Source organism: Limulus polyphemus, unplaced genomic scaffold (genome assembly GCF_000517525.1).
Source record: "Limulus polyphemus unplaced genomic scaffold, Limulus_polyphemus-2.1.2 Scaffold144, whole genome shotgun sequence".
Lineage (NCBI taxonomy): Eukaryota > Metazoa > Arthropoda > Merostomata > Xiphosura > Limulidae > Limulus > Limulus polyphemus.
In genome coordinates this window covers 535,230-554,775 of record NW_013665754.1, presented here as the reverse complement: position 1 = coordinate 554,775, position 19,546 = coordinate 535,230, and the positions used below count along the sequence as shown (strand labels likewise).

The following is a 19,546-nucleotide window of genomic DNA, read 5'->3' as shown; positions in this document are numbered from 1 at the left end:
GATATTGTTATTATACAAGTTGTAATGAACAATATTTGTATTGCTAAGATAATGCAGACAGTAATAAAATATAAATACATTATTCACATGTCTTCTGTTTATTTTCAGTTTGAAATGTTACTTGGAAAAATGGAAAAAGATAATTGTCGAAAGGTAATGCTTACATTATTTTCTCGAAATTGTACTTATTTTAATAAACTGATATTGTTTATTTGCAGAAAAAATCAGTATTGGATGAACTGTCCGGTCACAATTTGTTTAAAATATGTTTATGCATGTGTACAACAGTATCTCAAATATCTTGCATATACATGTGTATGAGAGAGAAATTAGATCAAAATTTATGGGAACAGCAATCTTTATTAGTTATATGACAAAATTTATTAGGCCTTATGAAATAGATGTTGAACAACATCTTTGGTTTTACTATTGGCTAATGAAAATAAATCATTCTCAGTAAGTAAAGAGCAATAAATGGTAAGCAGGGTGAGGGTAATTGGAATAAAATAATGTGGACCTCAGTCAATAGTTAAGAAACTGTATTGCAACTTCGTCTCATTCATTGTTTAAGGCTTTTATTACCAAATAAACTGATATCAGCCAGTAAGTCAAAGCTTGTAGCTTGAAGAGTAAATGTTATGACCTTAGCCACTGGTTCTGTGATAGTGATCTTGACCTCAGCTATTGAATTTGTGGGATAGAGATTTTAACCTCAGTAAGCTTGCAAGGTTGAGTTATGTTAATAAGTCTGACTTGCCTGTATGAAATAACAGACACTTGAGTTGGTGAGTCAGAGTTTAAGATAAGCAATGTTTCCTCTAATTTTTTCAGTCCATGTGCAGAATGAATTTTTTCATGTGCACCAATATCAAGGCAATGTACGGATTAGAATCATTAGGCCGCTTTGCAGTGCTATCACTTGATTATTTGGGCTTTAGGCCTGTTGACTGCCAGGGTCATTAAGGCTGACAACTGAGGATGTGTGTGACTGGAATAATGAAGTGATTGGTTATTGTGAGGCCACGCAGCTTAAAAGGAACATTGAAGATAAGTCATATAGTATCATCCAAAGAGTCAAATATTTGGCATATAATTGTCTTTACATGAATTCATGATTCTGAGATTTTGTTTTGAGGTTAATTAGCATAAATTACCCATATTCCACTGCAAGATCCAAAGGTTCTTTCATGATTCACAGAGGCTCTATTGTACTAATCAGACTTCTTTATTACCCACAATTACTTCTATAGCTACCTTGAAATAGGTCCTTACCCAAAAATACCTGTTAGTACACCTGCCTGTGTTACCTAAGCATGTGTGCCAAGTTTAGTCCCATTAACCAGTGAGATAGGATATGAAGAGTTTCAAACACAATGCCCCCAGGTTATTGAGGGGGACCAGGAATACAAAATCTAATGCCAGATTCAGGTTTTGTGACCCTGAAAATCTAACCTTGAACCCCTATTGTGCCTGGATGACCGTATGGGCATGCTTTCGCCCCACTTGATATGGGGCTACACCATATAGATAAGGACACCCCTCTCATACCCCTCAAGTCCATAATACAAGTTGGGTCTTGCTAACTCCAAAACTATAGGAGGAGTTTGCAGATAAACATACAAGTACACATACAACAAGAGTTAATATAGGATAATTTTAACTGCAAATAGTAGGCAGATGGGTAATATTCAAAATATTCTTGTAAAATTTATATTATGAAACTAAGTTCAGTAAATATTTTCCTAGACACATGTTTTGATATTCAGTGTAAAAAAAAATGTATGTATTGTTTTGTTTTTTAGCCAGGGATCATTGACAAATTTCAAGGAGATGTCCAGAAAATCATTGAAGTTGTTGCAGTGGACAGTGAAAATAAAGGACTCTATGAAGATGCTGTCAAGCTCTATGATCTAGCCAAAGTAAGTCTTCCTTCTTTTAAGGAATTTCTCACAGATACAGCCACTTAAGAATAGAAGTGTTACAGGTTTTTAAGTAACTTGTGTTAATATAATATATATATACTTTTTTTCCATTAGATTATGTATCACTGTTATACTAGTATCTGCCATTTGTTGAAAATGTTAAGTGTTTTGAAAACAGCTGTGTGTATTATTACGGCAGAGATGATATATTTAGATCAGTGATCTTGTGGAAGTAAATCATTCAAATTGTCTTAGAAATATATGTATTTCAAATTATTACAAAATCCTTAGTTTAAGCCATTACTCATGGGACATATTAATAAAGTGTTTTTATTAAAGACTTTTTTGTGAATTTATGAAGCCTTTACTGAGTCAGTCTTAGTGAGAGGTGATTTTCATGCTAAGAATAAAAATGCTTTTCTTTTTACAGTTTCATATCTTATATGAATAGCCACTAGAACCTCCTAAGTGAAAATCACAAGTTTTTTGGGGTAAAACTATATTTTATTTCCTATTTTCTCTACAATAACACTATCTGTAGTGAAATCAGCAATATAAAATAAAATTAAAAGTTGAAAACATATGAAATAAATCAAAATTATCCTTTCTTTCTAGAATGACTGCGTATTGTAACAGACAGTTACACACTGTTTATTCTTACAGCCAAAGTTAATAGATTTTCCAAATCTGAGTTTATTTAGTTTTATTGCTTTACAGCTGCATTTATCACAGCCAGACAGCTTTGTGTAAACAAACAATCGAGTTAAAAACGTCAAATTACAGTCACACCTTGCAATGTGCAGGAGCTATGATAAAGTGTAATGAGAAATTTTTTATTTACTTTTTTTATTTAAGTTTTCTTATTTTTACATAATAAGTTTAAAATTTTTGCATTTTTGTTTCTTTTATAACAAATAAAAAATTCATAAAAAACAAATTTAGTACTTATGTGTGGACTGTCATTTTTGGTGTTGATACGTGAAGCACTGCTAGTCTACTTTTTTTTGTAATGTTGGTGGTGGTCCAAAATATTATAAATTTTTATTTGAAATAAAAATTTAAAACAAAATATTATCTCACACAAAAAATTGAATGTCTTAAAACTACTATAATTTAACCCTATGTGTATGGGTGGGGGGTCAAAGTCAACTTTATTATCAATGTATGTCAATAAACATGGCATCAAACATAGTTTATAATTCAAATTTTAATATTATATGATTTTTAATTTCTTAAGTTCAAGGGGAAATATTTAAATAAAATTCTATATCTTAATTTCTCTTTATAATTTGCTACTTTGCTCTGAATTTCTTAGTTTAGGTATTCTTTCTACCCATTTATTGTGTACTGAGTTTGGATTAATTACACACCTATAGGTAATGTAATTTTGTACCATCCTTTCTTCTTGCTTTATAGAGAAATAAACCAGAAACTCAACTCCTTATGCAATGCCCTCTACTCACATCTTGACTTTCAAAATATGTGTCAGTAATTCCTTCTGACATTTGTTGTTGGATTATTTATAACTAACATTTATTGAATTCCTTATATGGCTAGCTCATTCTAAGAGTTTTTGAATTATATGACCTTCAGTTTCATTGTTGTTACTGCTGAGATCACCTGGACCAGTTTTTCGAATTACTATAACTCGCTTATAGTTTAATTAGAAAGCCAGTTAAATTATAATAGTTTTGGAAGATTTTTTTATTTTTTGAATGTTAATATTTTTTGTTTTTCATTTCATATTTGAATTTTTTTTAAACATTACATATTGCAAACAACACTGCCAAAAAGTATGGTTATGTTTTGATAATATATCAATGATGGAGTGCAAGAGCCTACTACATGTAAGTATTAAATGTTTTGTTTCTATGTATATTTTTATTGTTACAAAAGTAAGTAAAATGTAAAATATTAGAAACTTATTAGGTTAGCTAATAAAACTTAAATGAGTGGCATGCACATAAGCTGCTCATGCGTTATGTAATTTCATACTTTGTTTACCTTAGTTTAAGCTATGCTCTCACCTGGTGATTTATTGCTTTGCTATACTAATTTAGTTGTCAGACATGGTTCATGGAGCAATAAAACGATAAAATTAAATGAAAGCATTTGTGAAAAGGTTAAAAGCCTAAAGCTGTTAGGATAAATAACTGTAATTGTCTGTTGCAATATGCAACCATTCTATAAAAAAAAATGTACTTTTGATTTTATTTCATATTTTTCAACTTTTTCTGCAGTTAGTGTCAGGGTATAGAAAATGAGAGATGAAATATATATAAAAACAACTTGGTATCACAAAAATCAGATTTTTTAATAAAGTATTTTACTAAAGATTTGTCTGTAAATTTACGAAGGCAGCCTGACTCAGACTCTAACTAGTCTCAGTGCAAGGTAATTTTAATGTTAAGATTAAAACATATTCTTTTCATCTTACAGTTTTCATATTTCATTTACACAACCTTAGGAACCTCCTAAATAGTAGAATGGACTTTTCACATTGACTAAAGGCTTATCAAAACTTGTTAACATACATGTAGTAAATTCAGAATTATTGTAAAATTCTCCAATAAGGGGTTGGTCCAGTGGACCAATCCCATGCATGTATGGTTAACTGGATTTCTAACTAAACTATAACTAGATTTCAAAAATTCTGTTAGTTGGTCAAACCAAACACTACAAATGCAACCAATGAAACTGAGAATTTGATATTTACAAACCTGGTTCCTGAATGAATTAGCTTCTTAAGGATTTTTGTAAAGCAGAACATTCTCTTTCTATTGGTTATAAATATTCTAATATCATACATCAGAGAGAATTATTGACATTTTATGAAAAACAAGATGAGATAAGAAGGGCATGGCATAAGACTTTCTTGTTTGTATCTCAGTAAAGCAAGAAGCTTATAGGCTACGAATTTACAATAAAGCTTAGCAATATTTATAGGATGTGTGTGTAACTGTTGGCAAATGAGAAAGATCATATGGGGGTAGGACTAAAATCTAAAATGGGCAGTTTGAGTGAAAAAACAATATGTGATACAGAAAAGTGAAAATTGAGAATTTATTTCCATTTGAAATTAATATTAAAATTGGAATTATAAACTATGTTTTCATGCCAAGTTTATTGACATCTGTTGATAATAAAGCTGTTTAATTATATTTTCAATGTAACTCTGTAAAAAGGTTATTATATCCACACTTTGACTCCCACCCATAATCCATAGGATTAACCCTATCCAGACTGGTGGGCACCTTTCAGTTTTTGATTGCACATGTATAAATCACATTAAAAAATTAAGTAAAAATTGTAATTCTAACTCTATTTTAACAATTCTTTCTTCAAAAATATTTTAGAACTGATATTTTTTCATTTTGTGTCATTTATTTAGTGTAATTTGCAGAGAAAATTGAAACAAATGTTAAAATTTATAATTCTGGTTTTATTTGTTCAGAAACAATCATCCATTGAGATAAAAATTAATCAAGTTTTGTTTCCCTTGTAATTTTCCTTCTTTGTCTGATGTTTTATTATTATGCCAGGCCTCCATTCCCATTTTTGTGTCGTCACAGTATGGGATGGAACCAGAGGCAGAACTAGCATAGGGCAGACAGAGCAATGCCTTGTGGCCCATGATACTTGGGGCCTGGTCTGGTCTTATCAGAGCTCCGATCATTTCTTTGCACTGGGGCCCTGAACTGCTTGTTCTGCCACTGGGTGGAACAAATAATAGCGAAGCACTGCTTTGAAAATAGCTGTGGGTAAAGTTTCAATACCATTGGATAGAGCAAATTGTAAACTATTTAAGTCAGCGTAGATTGATTAAAGTGGTTTGAGGAGTAATTTATTGTTTGTGTGGGAATTATTTATCTCCTTCAGAGAACAATAATATAATTTAATGGGAAGCTCAGGAACAAACCACAGATCTGGGATTTATATATAGACTCTTTAGATATTATTATCATTCCTGAAAATATTTGTTATATTTGTTTGAAAGCTACAGAAATTATCTACTATCACAAAACATCAGGTAAGCTTAATTAGGTAGGTGGTTACAGAATATTCTGGTGACTCGTATCCTTATTTATTGAATAATATGGTTAAATTAATTGTCTTCAAATGACATAGATAAGTAAATTAACTTATTATTTATTAAAAAACTATTTATTAGATATAAATTTATCTCAACCAAGAATATTTTTAGGAAAAGTATTGTTACCCTGCCTGACCTGATGCCATTCTGACAGGGCAGGTCATAGGTTATAAAAATTCTCTATCAGTTTTTGCCAAATTCTTTTGATAACTTATAACTGGAAGTGATGACTGCTACAATTGGCAAGTTAGAGTATGATATGTTATTGAAGATGAATCAAGGTGAAACCGATTACATATATAAAACTGAACTTTATGACCAACGTAAAGAAAAATAAATTTTTTAAAACCAAAATTAGACACCATTTAATGTCTTTTAAATTTCATTAAATTTTATTATTTCCATTATGAGAAAAAAAAATCAAGAATATCATTGACTCCCTATCTTGAAAAGGTTAAATGTATATAATGTGCTGTAGGGTTTATCAGAAATTAAACAAGTTTTTAACTACAAACGACATTTACACCATACACATCAAAATATAAGTTTATGACTTTTTCATTTTCTGTAATTAATTTTACCCTTCTGTTAACTTAATATACTGTGCATATATTTAAAGAAAGGTTACAGTCTTAATGCTTGATTTTTCCCAGAAACATGAGAAAGTCTTAGAATTGTTGAACAAACTTTTAAGCCAAGTTGTACCTCAAGTTAAAAATCCTGGATCTGCTCGAGACCGATTAGAGAATATGGCTGTTGATATCGCTGAAAGGTTTGATTTTATGTTTTTTTAATGAATTTTAAAGTATATCATGGTTTCAGTTTTAATGATTGTTTTAGTCATATTCAGCAGTTTTTGTGTATTTTCTTAATGAGATGTCTGATACGGTAAAAAATAATATACCAAGTTTTGAGTGGTGAAAAATTTTCATATAGAAATACTTATCTCTCCTTCAAAGAGACACATCCCATACAAAACAAGAGGATGACCCAAAAGAACCTCTGATTCATTATACTTTTACAATATGTATGTCAACGTGAGATCAACATCTATTTAAACTATTTTTATTACTGAGAATGCATCCAAGACTGGTTAAGTTGTAATTGGTCTTTACTTCCTCAGATAATTTGAAAACTTAGTTTTGCTTACCTCATATAGAGAACTCCCAAACTCCAGCAACAACAAAATCTGGACATCTTAAAGAATTTAAAACTTTTCCCTAAAACCTTTCTGAACTACCTGTAGAACAGTTTTAAAGCTGACATGGAAATGTTTTGTGTTTTTGTTTATATTTAATAATTTTTCTGTTTGATTTTAGTGTTTCAGTGACTATCATGTCCTGGATTTGAAGTTTTTATGGACTGCATCTGCCCAAAATATCAGGGTTCTGCATTCTAAAGAAATTCAGACAATAAACTTTATATTCCAGTACAATCTAATTTTCCTGAAACTCCTATCACTAAGCATGGTAGTGCTTAGTATGTAGGGATGGGCCAAGAAGAAAACGGCTGCTGCATTCAATCTATTACTCTATGAAGCTTACAAATAACTGCTAAAGTTGAATTCTAGACTTATTTGAGCACCTAATTGCCATTTTCTAGTGTTTCACAGTATGTAAGACTACCAACATCATTTATAAAGTGGAGAACTGGGAACTAGCTAAAGAGACAAAGTGTTCCTCTTTTTTTTTCTTCTCCAACACTAGCCAAAAAATAAATGAACTTTTTGCATTGGCCTTAGTATGACAAAAAAGCATTTAAGAGTACCTGGGAACAGTCTACGACTAAGCATGGTAGTGTATGGTATGTAGGGATGGGCTGAGAAAAAATGGCCACCTCATTCAATCTATTACTCTATGATGCTTACAAATAGCTGCTAAAGTTGAGTGATAACCTTATTTGAGCACCTAATTGCTATTATTGAGTGTTTCACAGCTTGTATTACAGTAATATTATTCTATTCTTCTACCACACGTATTTTTTGTGAGGAAATAATAAAAAAGAAAATTACTACTTAGCAGTGAGTTTAGTTTATAAGCATGTTTCATAAATAAGTTTTATTTCTGGTCACAAGATGGCAGCACAAAATTTCTTATGTCATGACCATTTGTGAGTTTTCATTGCACAAATATGATATCTGCCAAAACAATTTCAGCAAAAATAAGTAAATAAAGAAAGTATAGCATAAATTAATATTCAAGGTATCAAGGAAGTCAAGTATTTGTGCATCTGACAGATCTGTGAACATTGTTATTGATGTTTGAGTTTAAAAACACCAGTTTCTTAATTATCAAAACAATACATCATATAGTGGTCTACTTTTGTTCAAATTTTCAGTTGGACCAAACCTGTCAGCTCTGTGTGTGTATGTGTGGTATCATACTTCATGGCTTGGAATCTGTATGATGTCCTCCTTATTAATGAATATGACCCTAGCATGTGGTAGAGTTGATTGTATGCACATGCAGTGAGTTGGGCTGAAGTTGGAAGGAATGGGTTCTGTAAATATTCCTTTATCGTCGGTCCAGCACTCTGGAGTACTTGTACCATTCTGGAAGAACCATTCCAGCTTCATGGCCCCTAATGTAATCCAAAATTAGAGAGCCCGACAAAACTGATATGATATTAACAATATACGTTATTATTGAATTATAAAAATGTAACAGATGTTCACTTATCAACTTACTTCAATAAAATTGTTTAAAAAACAGAGGGGAAACAAGTGATAATTAAGTATGATGTAGGGATGGCAATGTCAAAAAGTACAGAAACAAGGTAGGAATGAATATGCAAAAATCACTGCATAAGTAGCCAAATCATTCCAAGAATAACTTATCTACAACTAAATGTTGAATTCCTGTCAGTTGCATGAATTCAGGTTTGAATAAATGTATTTAACCTGGATAGGCTAATAACCATAAACTTGTAAGATTGATTCAGTACTTATTGGCTACTTATGTAGAGATTTTTGTGTGTTCTTATGCATTCATCCGTACTTTGTTTCTGTTCTTTTTGGCATTGCCATCCCTAAATCGTAATACTTACTTTTTGCACATTTTTTTTATTACTTCTGCAAAAGGGACTAAAGTTCTAATGATGTTCAGTAAAGATGTAAATGTAGAGTAGTGAATTTACATGTAGGTAATTTAATGCATTCAAACTTGTCACATAATTCATTAATAAAGAATGTCTATCAGAAATTTTAAGACATTACAGTTATTTTTGTAAGACTGTTGATATTTTTGTTTTGTATATATAGGTATAAAACTCATGGTCATTCTGGTAGTAGAGAGACTACAGGAACTTGTTACCTTCTTCTTGATTTAATGACATTTTTCAACCAGTATCATGCTAAACGGTATTCTGAAGCATTAGATGTAAGTAATGAGATTTTGATTATCAGTATGTCCTTGTGGAATCCATTTACTCTTACTTTTTGCTGCATTTTTTAAATTGAATATAAAAATTTTACTTTTTTTTATATTAAAAACCATATGTAAATGAATGAGTTTGTTACGTGATAAAATATTCATATTCTATTACAAGTTGATTTTTTTTAAAGATTTATTGATGAGAAAATGATGATAAGATGATTCTTATAAAATCATTTGTCCCAATAAAATTTCAGTTTCCCCTTTCAGCAGCAGCTAACTAAAATAATTATTGTAGTGATGCCAGTCGTAGATGTAATGATGCTAACATTCATGTATTCTAAATGAGTACCTTAAGGTTGCCTGCTGCCGTGCCATAGTATTTTACAATAACATGGGTCACATTTGCACTTGTAACTGAACAAAATTTTAAAAAATGATGAACTTTACAAAATATATACATATGTAAATAGTTTTTTTTCGTGTTTTAATGTTATTGTATTTGAAAATAATGATATTAAACAAAAATGTATAGGTAAATAACTTTGTGTTGTAAAATGTTGTAGTTCAAGTCTACCTTTTGTTGTCATTTTAACCATAGCTAGTTTGTTGCACAGCTGTAGTTCAAGTAAAATAATCCAAATTTGGAGCTAAAATGTACCATGTTTCTGTTTTTTTGTAAGTAGAGAGAAATATACTGTTCAGGTTGGTATAACTAAACCTGAGATGACTATTTATACAACATAAATCAAACATTTATTTCATAATGGAATAGCACAAACAATAAGTTATTAAATATTGATGTTATCATTCTAATTACAGCAAATGGTACCTTTAGTAATTGAGAATTAAGTTATTATTTAGTGTATGGAAGCTATTCATTAATAAGAAGAAAACAAAACATCATGTGATCAAAAGTATTTTGACTATGTTTGGTTTTGTAACAATTTTATAATTTAACTTAAATAAAGATGTAAAGATGGTGTTAAAAAATTGAATGTCATTTTAGTTTCTATTTTATTTGTAGACAATACAAAAATTGAAGCTCTTGCCCTTTCAAACCGAGGATGTGGAACAGAAGGCTAGAGCCTTTCTACATTATCCCGAGGAGGTAAGACGCTTGTCCGTGTGTCTGTTACGGGGAAGTGATGGGTGCAAGCATGCATATTTAGATAGTAAGGTGCGTGCACATTGTCGTGACAGACAAAAACTGAGTATTATTATAATAGACTAGCAGAGACAAACAAGACATTTGTGCTCAGATTAGTGTCTTTGTTGTAACAGTACTTCTTTAAATACAGGATTTCTAGAATAATACTAAAGAATTATAATTGCAGACATTAAAATCTTGTCATAGTAAGAATTTTACCCAGAGAAACAGTGCAAATGCCTGACTGCATCAGAGAGCTAAAAAACTCAATGAACAAGTCACTACAACTGCTCTATGAATGAAGGAATAACAAAAAAAAGGTGGATGTAAATATTTTATTAATCATTTAGTAAAATAACATTAAAAGACTGAAGTTTTCAAAAAGGTCTTAGAATAGATAGTATTAAGTACAGTATAGTTTAGTCCTAACTAAGCTAATGTAAAAAATGTACATGGTACAGTGTTAATATATCTTTTTATCGAACTTAGGCTTAACATTAGTTAAGGTTTTATAAAGTATGACCTAAATACAGTTGGACTTGCACATTTCAATGCCAAGATTACATTTCATTTGTATTATTGAATAAATATTGTATTTAAAGAAATATTTTTGCAATAAAGATACTAATTTGACAGAAAAAAGTTTTACAGGTCTCTGCTAGTTAACAGATAACATGGTTAAGACTGGTGGGCACCTTTTGGGTGTTAAGTGTACACCTGTTGTATCAAATTTCAAACTTTAATCAAAAGATATATTTCTAAATCTATTTCAACAATCTTTCACTCGGAGATATTTCAGAATCGATATTTTGAAATAAATAATATTAATTTAGTGTATTTTACAAAAACATGCTCCAACTGTAAACATTGCATTTATTAATTTTTCTAAACTTTTTTTTTTCTACTCTCATTACAAAGTATATGTTTGTATTTGATATGACACATATTCGAAAATATCATTATAATGATATGTGTCTTGTTTTTCAAGTCACTTCCATTCTTTGCCAGTGATTTTATTAACTCTCACTACGGGCTTGGTCCCAGGGACTGACCTCAAAACCATTTTGTGCTTGTTATAGTTTTCATGCTATAACTTTTAATACAGTAAGTGTATCTTCATGAAATTTTGCAGATTATCAGTAAACATTAAATTGCTTTCATACACAAAATATCAGATTTTTTTATTAAGTTTTAAGATTTTCTAAGTAATGATTTGCTCATGCATTTTTCTTTTTGAATGTTGACTATCCAACTTGTAAAGTAATATTGATTTGAAGATTAAAAAATACTTTTATGCATCAGAAAATTTTTAAATTTCACATGTGAAATCTTTATAACCTCCTGATAATTATCAAACATTTTTTTTAGAAAAAAATTATATTTTATCTGTTATTTTCGCTGTTGTATCTCTGTATTTGTTTGGTCTATTTGATAGACCTCATAACCACCATAAAAAATAGATATAAATTATGCTTTTTTCATACTAGAATTACTACAAATTATAACATGAAACCACAAATGTTTAGCCTAGATAGCTTAAATCTAATAACATTTTACATATATAAAAATTTATTACATTTATTTTATTGATCTTTCAGCAGTGTCTGACTAACATTACAGAAGTTGAATGATGCTCTGCACATGCACTCGTGTTACCGTGTTAAATAATATAAAACTGGCCTTTTCAAAGTGACCTGTCTCAACTGAGTTTTAGTGGACCAGTATTTTGGTTATAATACATTATTACTATTTACAAATAAGTTCTTGAATTTGAATTATTTTTCTTAACACATAGAACAGTAAATAAAGAAGTATAGAAAACAATTATCTCTTCTAGTTACAAATTTTGTACTTGTTTGCCAATTGCTGTAATTTGCTAAGCCTTATCAAATTTTGCACATGTAGAATTTAAAACAAAATAATTTTTTATGTTTTATATATGCATTTTGAAATAACAAAAAATCCTAAATTACTATATCAATACTACAAAATTCCACTATAATTTATCAGGCTTAGTAACTAAGCTGTATTTGGGTCTAAAAAATATGATTTTTCGAGCTCTATAGTGTCTTACCTTACCACTTGGAATCTACCATGGACAGAAAAGGTTTTCTGTATAAGTACTTCACAGAAGCTCAGAAAACCATGTGGGGAACATTCCGAGCTTTTTAAGCGTGACTCACATGTCATAGCTAGAAGTAGGTGTACGTTAGCATTTCCAAAAATGGAAAGAGGTGGGGGAAGGCACTTTGTTTTATTCAATAAATGTAGTGATATCTCAGCAAGTAGAAAAAATAGGAGGTTCTTATTTTATATTCTAGCTTGTCAGTATCATTAATTTCAGTTTCTAATTCGTAAGAAACTATAGATTTTGTATTTGGACATCACAAACATCTAATCTGAACCAATACTGCATTCAACATACCACGTGACACACAAAAATCGATATTTAGAATTTTTTTTTTAATATTTACTTTTAAATTAAGAAATTATCTAATGTATAATACTAAAATTTAAATTATAATTTACAATTTGATATCAAACTTATTGACATGCATTCATAAAGTAGTAGTTCAATAAAATTTGGAATGCAAGTCTACAAATGGGATGACATGGCCTTTTATTGTGTCGCAGCATGCAATCTGAACAATTACGAAGGAAATTCAACTTTGAAATAGGCAGAGTCAATTGTTAAAATTGGTTGAATGGAAAAAATTTTAATTTACCTGTGTGAGTATAAAGTAAATATTAAAAGATTGTAACAGTAATTTGGGGTTATTGACATATTAACTACTTGAAGCTCCTGTATGGGTGAACAGAGAATTTTAGTGTGAAGTTTACAATACTTGGGAACCAACTATAGATATAAAAACTTTTTGCAGTTTATATTGGCTTTATTTATTTCCTGGTTATGTTTTTGTGTTAAATTATATCTGTTTGAAATCTACAGAATATTGATAAGACTTCAGGAAAGTTTAGTTAGTTTTAGGGAGTATAAGTGATGACGAACTAGTTGGATGTCACAAGTTCTTTTTTTTTTCTTTATTAAAAGATTTTTTTTTTAAGTTTATCATATTTATACAACACAGACAAATACAATAACTTCGTATTTACTGAAAACAAGATATATGATATGTATATTGATCTTGATCATGAATATTGATGCCAAAAGTCAATGCAATGCCCGACTAAAGTTACAGACACTAATTTCAAGTTACTTTGTCAGCTTATTTTTTCTGCTTTTATATGATTTATGGTCAGAAGTGGTGACTGTTTCGATTGGCAATATAAAGTACCAAGAAAAGTTTGTTAATGCATATGAAACAGGATCAAATTGATTGGATATACAAAATGAAGTCTTAATGTTTTTTTCATAACAGCATGTTGTACATTTACTTGGAAATATTACATCCTAAGAAAATGTAAAAATTATATGGATGTTTTAAAGCAGAAACTAGATACTATTTAAAAGGATTATCCTAAATTTCATGCAAGTTATTTAAGTACTTCATCTGTAACATGGAAAAACTCATGAGATATTAGTGACACCTATGTGGTCAGGAAAAGGTTAAGGTTAAATGGTTCTTTAGAAAGGTATACAAATAGATTCTTTTGTTAACTACATATAAATTACAAATAAAAAATGTTTTATTTCTTGTGAATGTTGTGTTTTTCAAATTACTAGTTTTTGAGCTCAAATAAATTGAATTCTTAAAATGTTATTTAACAGATATTCACAGTTTTCTCATCAAGGTTACTTAATGTTATATGCATTAATTTGCTTTTGTCTTAACGTTTATCAAAATGAAGACCTCATCATAGGTATAGAAGTGACAATGTACCTCACTGGAAGTTGTGAAATTGTGTTGTCAAAGAATATATTCTGGTGTATTGATGAAATAAATCCACAACAAAAAATTGAACATAAAACAGTATTACAGATTAACTCGTTATTTTAACATTGTTAAACTACTTTTTGACATTTGTAAGGAAGCTTTGGAAATAATGTCTTGTAATTGAAATGGAAGTGCCTAAATCTGTCTCGGCTACTGTACCCTAAGTTATTTCTTAAATTATGTGAAACTTTTAAAAATGTTTATTTCTATTTAGCTCAAATGATGAAAATGATTTGATGAGTTAAGGAGAGATATAAATTTAAGATATACTGCAGTGTAGCATGTACTGTTATTCTTGGTGCTGTTTTTAGAGTTAAGGAGAGATATAAATTTAAGATATACTGCAATGTAGCATGTACTGTTATTCTTGGTGCTGTTTTTAGGGAAATTTATATCTCTCCTTAACTCTAAAAACAGCACCAAGAATAACAGTACATGCTACATTGCAGTATATCTTAAATTTATATCTCTCCTTAAAAGATATACTGCAGTGTAGCATGTACTGTTATTCTTGTTGCTGTTTTTAGGGTTAAGGAGAGATATAAATTTAAGATATACTGCAGTGTAGCATGTACTGTTATTATTGGTGCTGTTTTTAGAGTATTTTAGGGAATATAGACATAGTATAGCTATTGCTCCTGCCTGTTAATAGAGTGGGACAACATTTTGCAATCTTAATTTGACCACATTCCTTTCAAGTTTCCAATGTAGGTAGTGGACTTTTGTGCCTTTAATTTGCATAAATATAGCTTTGGAAACTAGTGTTTGTGTACCATAGAGGTTTTGTGGAAGGTTTGTCAAAATGTATTACCTAAGATCGATATCAATATCCTTATGGAAATTTCAATGTAGAGCAATAATAATACATGATCATGATGGAGGAAGTAGTTGTGAGGGTAGCAAGTGAACATCACTCTTCAAAAGTATAATTAACCCTTTATTTATGGGGGAAAAAAAACTTGTGTATTCAGGTTTTTTTTATGAGTTTCATACTTATCTTTGAAGCTAGCTCAACTTTATGAGGTAGTTTCAGATTTAAACTTGATGTGACACAAAGAATAACAAAATAGTAAGGCTGCTTACAGAATTATCTGTACTTCTTTTAAAGCTTTCATTTCCTAACAGGTTCCTTGCAATAATGAGAAGTTCAGTGGGAATTATGATTTTTATATCATCAAGATAATGGGTTGTCTTCTAAAATTAATGTTTGGTTTTTCTTTTCCATTTTTGATTCTAGTAGTTTTTATTTTAAACTATCTCTTTAGAAACAACAAGTTAAATAAACACGTTTTTTATAGGTTCGTCGTAACTTACCAGATGTGTTACTAGCAACAATGAACATCCTATACTCTGAATACAAATCCAGAAAGTAAGTAAACTTTATATCATGTAATTAACAGTGAAATTAGGACAGATGTATGTAGCTGAGAATTTTGTCAGTGCTTGTGAATGAAAATAAGTTGAAACTCATAAGAACAAGTTGTGGCCTAAACTTGTAGCAAACAATTTACTCTAACTTTGTTTTATATTTTAGAAGCTTCTTACCAGTATGTCTATTAAGTATTCTTTTAAACTTATACTGTGGAATCTATAAACTTTAAGTTATATAAGGTTTGAACAGTTGCATTATGGTTACTTATATTAATCAGTTGTTTAGCTTTATAGCCAGAATTTCCTAGAAAGGGGGCTCTGTCTAAGGATTCAAATCTTTATTGTAACTGTACAAAGAGTATCTCATTTATAATATGTTTAATATTTTTAATTAACAATAAATTCAAATCATACTCTTATATTTTTATTTATACAAAAGAGGTAGTTGTATAGTAACTCCTATCTCACACTGAATAACAATGTTTATCACATTCATATAATATTCACAGAAGTGCTGGTTTAGGAAGCCCCCAAACTTCATTTTTATCTCAACAAAAAAGCAGTCCAGAAGAACCAGGAAAAGTAAGTTTTATAGATTATGAACGTGATTGTTTTTCAGATAGCACTTTTATTGTTGTTAGCTTCTTGCATTAGACTGGAAGGTAATAGATATATGTAGTAAATTAAAATTGTCTCAACAGATACAAAATCATCATTACAATAGCAGTATTTAAGCTATGATGCTTAAACAAGTTAGGATTCAGTGTGGTCCTTTGTAAGGTTATTATTAGCAGGTTTTTCTTTCAGTGTAGGTTCCAGTGAACTTGACTCCATACTTTATAATAACAAACAGGTTTGAAAATTTTTCCTTATTCTGTTGAACCATAATAACATCCAGGGGGCGCTGATGATCTTTGGCTTATGATTTGTTGTACAACTTGACAGATAATGGTCTTTTGGGGGGTTTGAGCAATTGGTTTGCAAGTGGTTCAACATTTTTAGTTCTTATCTATGTAGGTAGCAGAAAATAATATTAAGTTTGTTAAAAGACATTTGTAGTTGCAGCAGTTTGCCATGATTCCTTGACTTTTATCTGTCTGATGGCTTTCTACTAGATTGAAACATGCATCTTCTTTGAGGCCTAGCCAAACTCGGTGATACAATTCAAACTAACAAGTCAGATAATCATGTGAGACCAATTTCAGATCACATGATTGATAACCAGATGCCTGATTTGCATAACAAAGAAGTGAAGAGAGTGATTTACATATTATTTTATAACTGTAGTTTTATATGGTCTTAACTATAGTATTACAATTTCTTGTTTTCGTTTAAGCATTTCATGCGGTGTGATATTAAAATAACAGGCTGTTATGTTAGTTGATATTATTGTGTTACAACACTTCAAGTTCACAACTTACTAAAATGATTTGATTCGTGGCACTCTGTGACATGCAGCTGGGAAAGCTAGTTAGGATTTTATGTACATTACACACTAGACTTATGGTGGTTTGAGAATGTTTGTGTTTTTATGACCCCTAAAATATAAAATTTCAAATGAAAGTAAAAGTCACTATTATTAATTTATAATGTAGAATTTCAAGAACTTTACTTACTTTGCTTTTATCCTTCAATAAATTAATTTTATATCTACTAAATTGCCCAGTAATAAGTAAAAGTAATATCCTTTATGAAAAAAAAAAAGACTAAGAATTATTAGTAAACTTCCTATTGTAAGACTTGTCGTTAATTACATAGAACATAATATGCTAACTGCAGTAAATTCACAAACAGTGATTTATAAGAACAAGAGATTTGTTCTATATATTTCTTACCATATTCAAATTGGATACTATATATACTTCTTAATGTGGTAAGAGGTATGTATATATAGAATAAACCTCACATTTCTTGGAAATCAGATGCAATGAACACCAAGTTCCTATGCGTACGGTAAATTTGAGAAATCCAAATTAACACGTCATCAGTTTGAATCAGGTCATAAGATACATGTGGCTGAAATTTTCTTGAACATCATCTCAAAAACAAAAGGAAATTCTTTAGAAACAATAGAAATTATCAAAGAAGGTGATTTTTCATCAAACCATTACAGTGGCCTTAGTAACATTAGCAAAACCTGGCTGGGTTTATTCACCCAGCTTTCGTTCACATGCTTGACCAGCCCCGACATTTTAACCTGTTACACGTTTCACTGCTGTAACGTGACAACATTCCTGTATTTCTTTAACCCTTGCACCTTTTGTCTTTGTATATAAACCCTGTATTCTAAGCTGTATATCATACCTCAAGAAGACAGACCAATATTCTGTTGGAATATCTAGTATGTTCTTTATATAAAATAATTTTCATTAAGTTTATAAATCATTGTTTGTAAGTTTACTATTGTATTAGCATAATGTACTTCCTTACACAAGTATAATGTACTAACTGCATATATTGTTTGACTGAAACGGAAATATTTTTGTCATGCACATATAATTTACATAATCCAGTCTTCTCATTTATACAAAGCTAAAGTTTATTTGATTTGTTACACATTTGATTGTTTATATTTAATGGAAATATGTAAATTTTTTAATAATTGCCACTCCAGGTTTCATTATTTCATGTGCAGTTGTTGAACTGACATCAACACTATACCTTGAATTGTATTGTGATGATGGATTTCGTTTGTTTTTTCACTTTACTGCACATCCTCTTATTTTCTCTTCATTGGTTATGTTAATATATCAATAACTGAAAGAAATATTTCTGTGAACCCCAAGTCCTCAAAAAGAAAAATCATATGTTTGTGTTTGTTCATCTTTTACAAATACTAAATGATTGTATGTAAAGTTTCCCATAACAAGTGATGCTTTGTTGTCATATATTCAGAAGTAGTACTTTATTTATCTTAACATCCTTCTTTTCTTTATGTAGTATATCACATACCTACGAAAACAAGCCCGAGCATTGATAACCTTTGCTGGGATGATTCCATATCGAATGCCAGGAGATACAAATGCACGTTTGGTCCAGATGGAAGTTCTCATGAACTAATTTTTAGTTTTACCTTGGGATACCCACCATGTTTTAGTATTGATGATCTTCATACAACAAATAATTAGGTTCACTATATTTTTTGAAGATACTGACTTTTAGAATGAAAATAAACTCCAACTTAACTGTACAGATTTACACTTTATCACTTTCTTTTGTAAAAACTGGGTAATGTTAATTAAAATAAAATCCAATTTTAGTAATAACATTGATTTATGTGTTATATCATCTAATTGAAACATTGCGAACGAACCTGAGAAATGTTAGAAACAATTGAGGCTAAGTGTCTTGCTCAAGCAAACAAAGATGAGGAAGCCTCAAACTTGGAACCTTTCAAAGCACCAACCACTAGGCTATACCATCCCCAAGAAGGTGTATACTAATTGAGCACCGATAATGTATATTAACAAAGGCCAATTTAAAAAACAGAGATTAACTTTGAAGATATATGATTTGGTGGTTGAATAATTTGAATATCTGTGCCTTTGTATTATAAGACTAGGTGTTAATGAAATAGTGGTAAAGGCATTTTTTAATAAGTTTTCATTTATGGAAAAACCTGTCTTTTGAACTATTTTGTCATTAAAAGAATCTTAATGTTTATATTAAGATAATAATTTGCATCATTAATATTGATGCAAAGATCCGAATTTACAGCATTAAAAACATTGTACAGGTCACCA

General features: G+C 30.0%; 1 protein-coding gene across 2 annotated transcripts in view; it reads left to right on the top strand.

Moving 5' to 3' along the window:
* Nucleotides 1-19,069, top strand: part of LOC106475057 (nuclear pore complex protein Nup93-like) — a 57,947-nt gene extending 38,878 nt beyond the window's left edge. For both annotated transcript variants that reach the window (XM_013935758.2, XM_022380288.1), the window contains exons 17-24: nucleotides 109-153; nucleotides 1,803-1,919; nucleotides 6,669-6,787; nucleotides 9,275-9,392; nucleotides 10,414-10,497; nucleotides 15,731-15,801; nucleotides 16,313-16,385; nucleotides 18,744-19,069. In XM_013935758.2, coding sequence (XP_013791212.1) covers nucleotides 109-153; nucleotides 1,803-1,919; nucleotides 6,669-6,787; nucleotides 9,275-9,392; nucleotides 10,414-10,497; nucleotides 15,731-15,801; nucleotides 16,313-16,385; nucleotides 18,744-18,863 — 747 coding nt within the window. In that variant the 3' untranslated portion in view covers nucleotides 18,864-19,069. The remainder of the gene's footprint in view (nucleotides 1-108; nucleotides 154-1,802; nucleotides 1,920-6,668; nucleotides 6,788-9,274; nucleotides 9,393-10,413; nucleotides 10,498-15,730; nucleotides 15,802-16,312; nucleotides 16,386-18,743) is intronic.
* The last annotated feature ends 477 nt before the right edge of the window (nucleotides 19,070-19,546 follow it).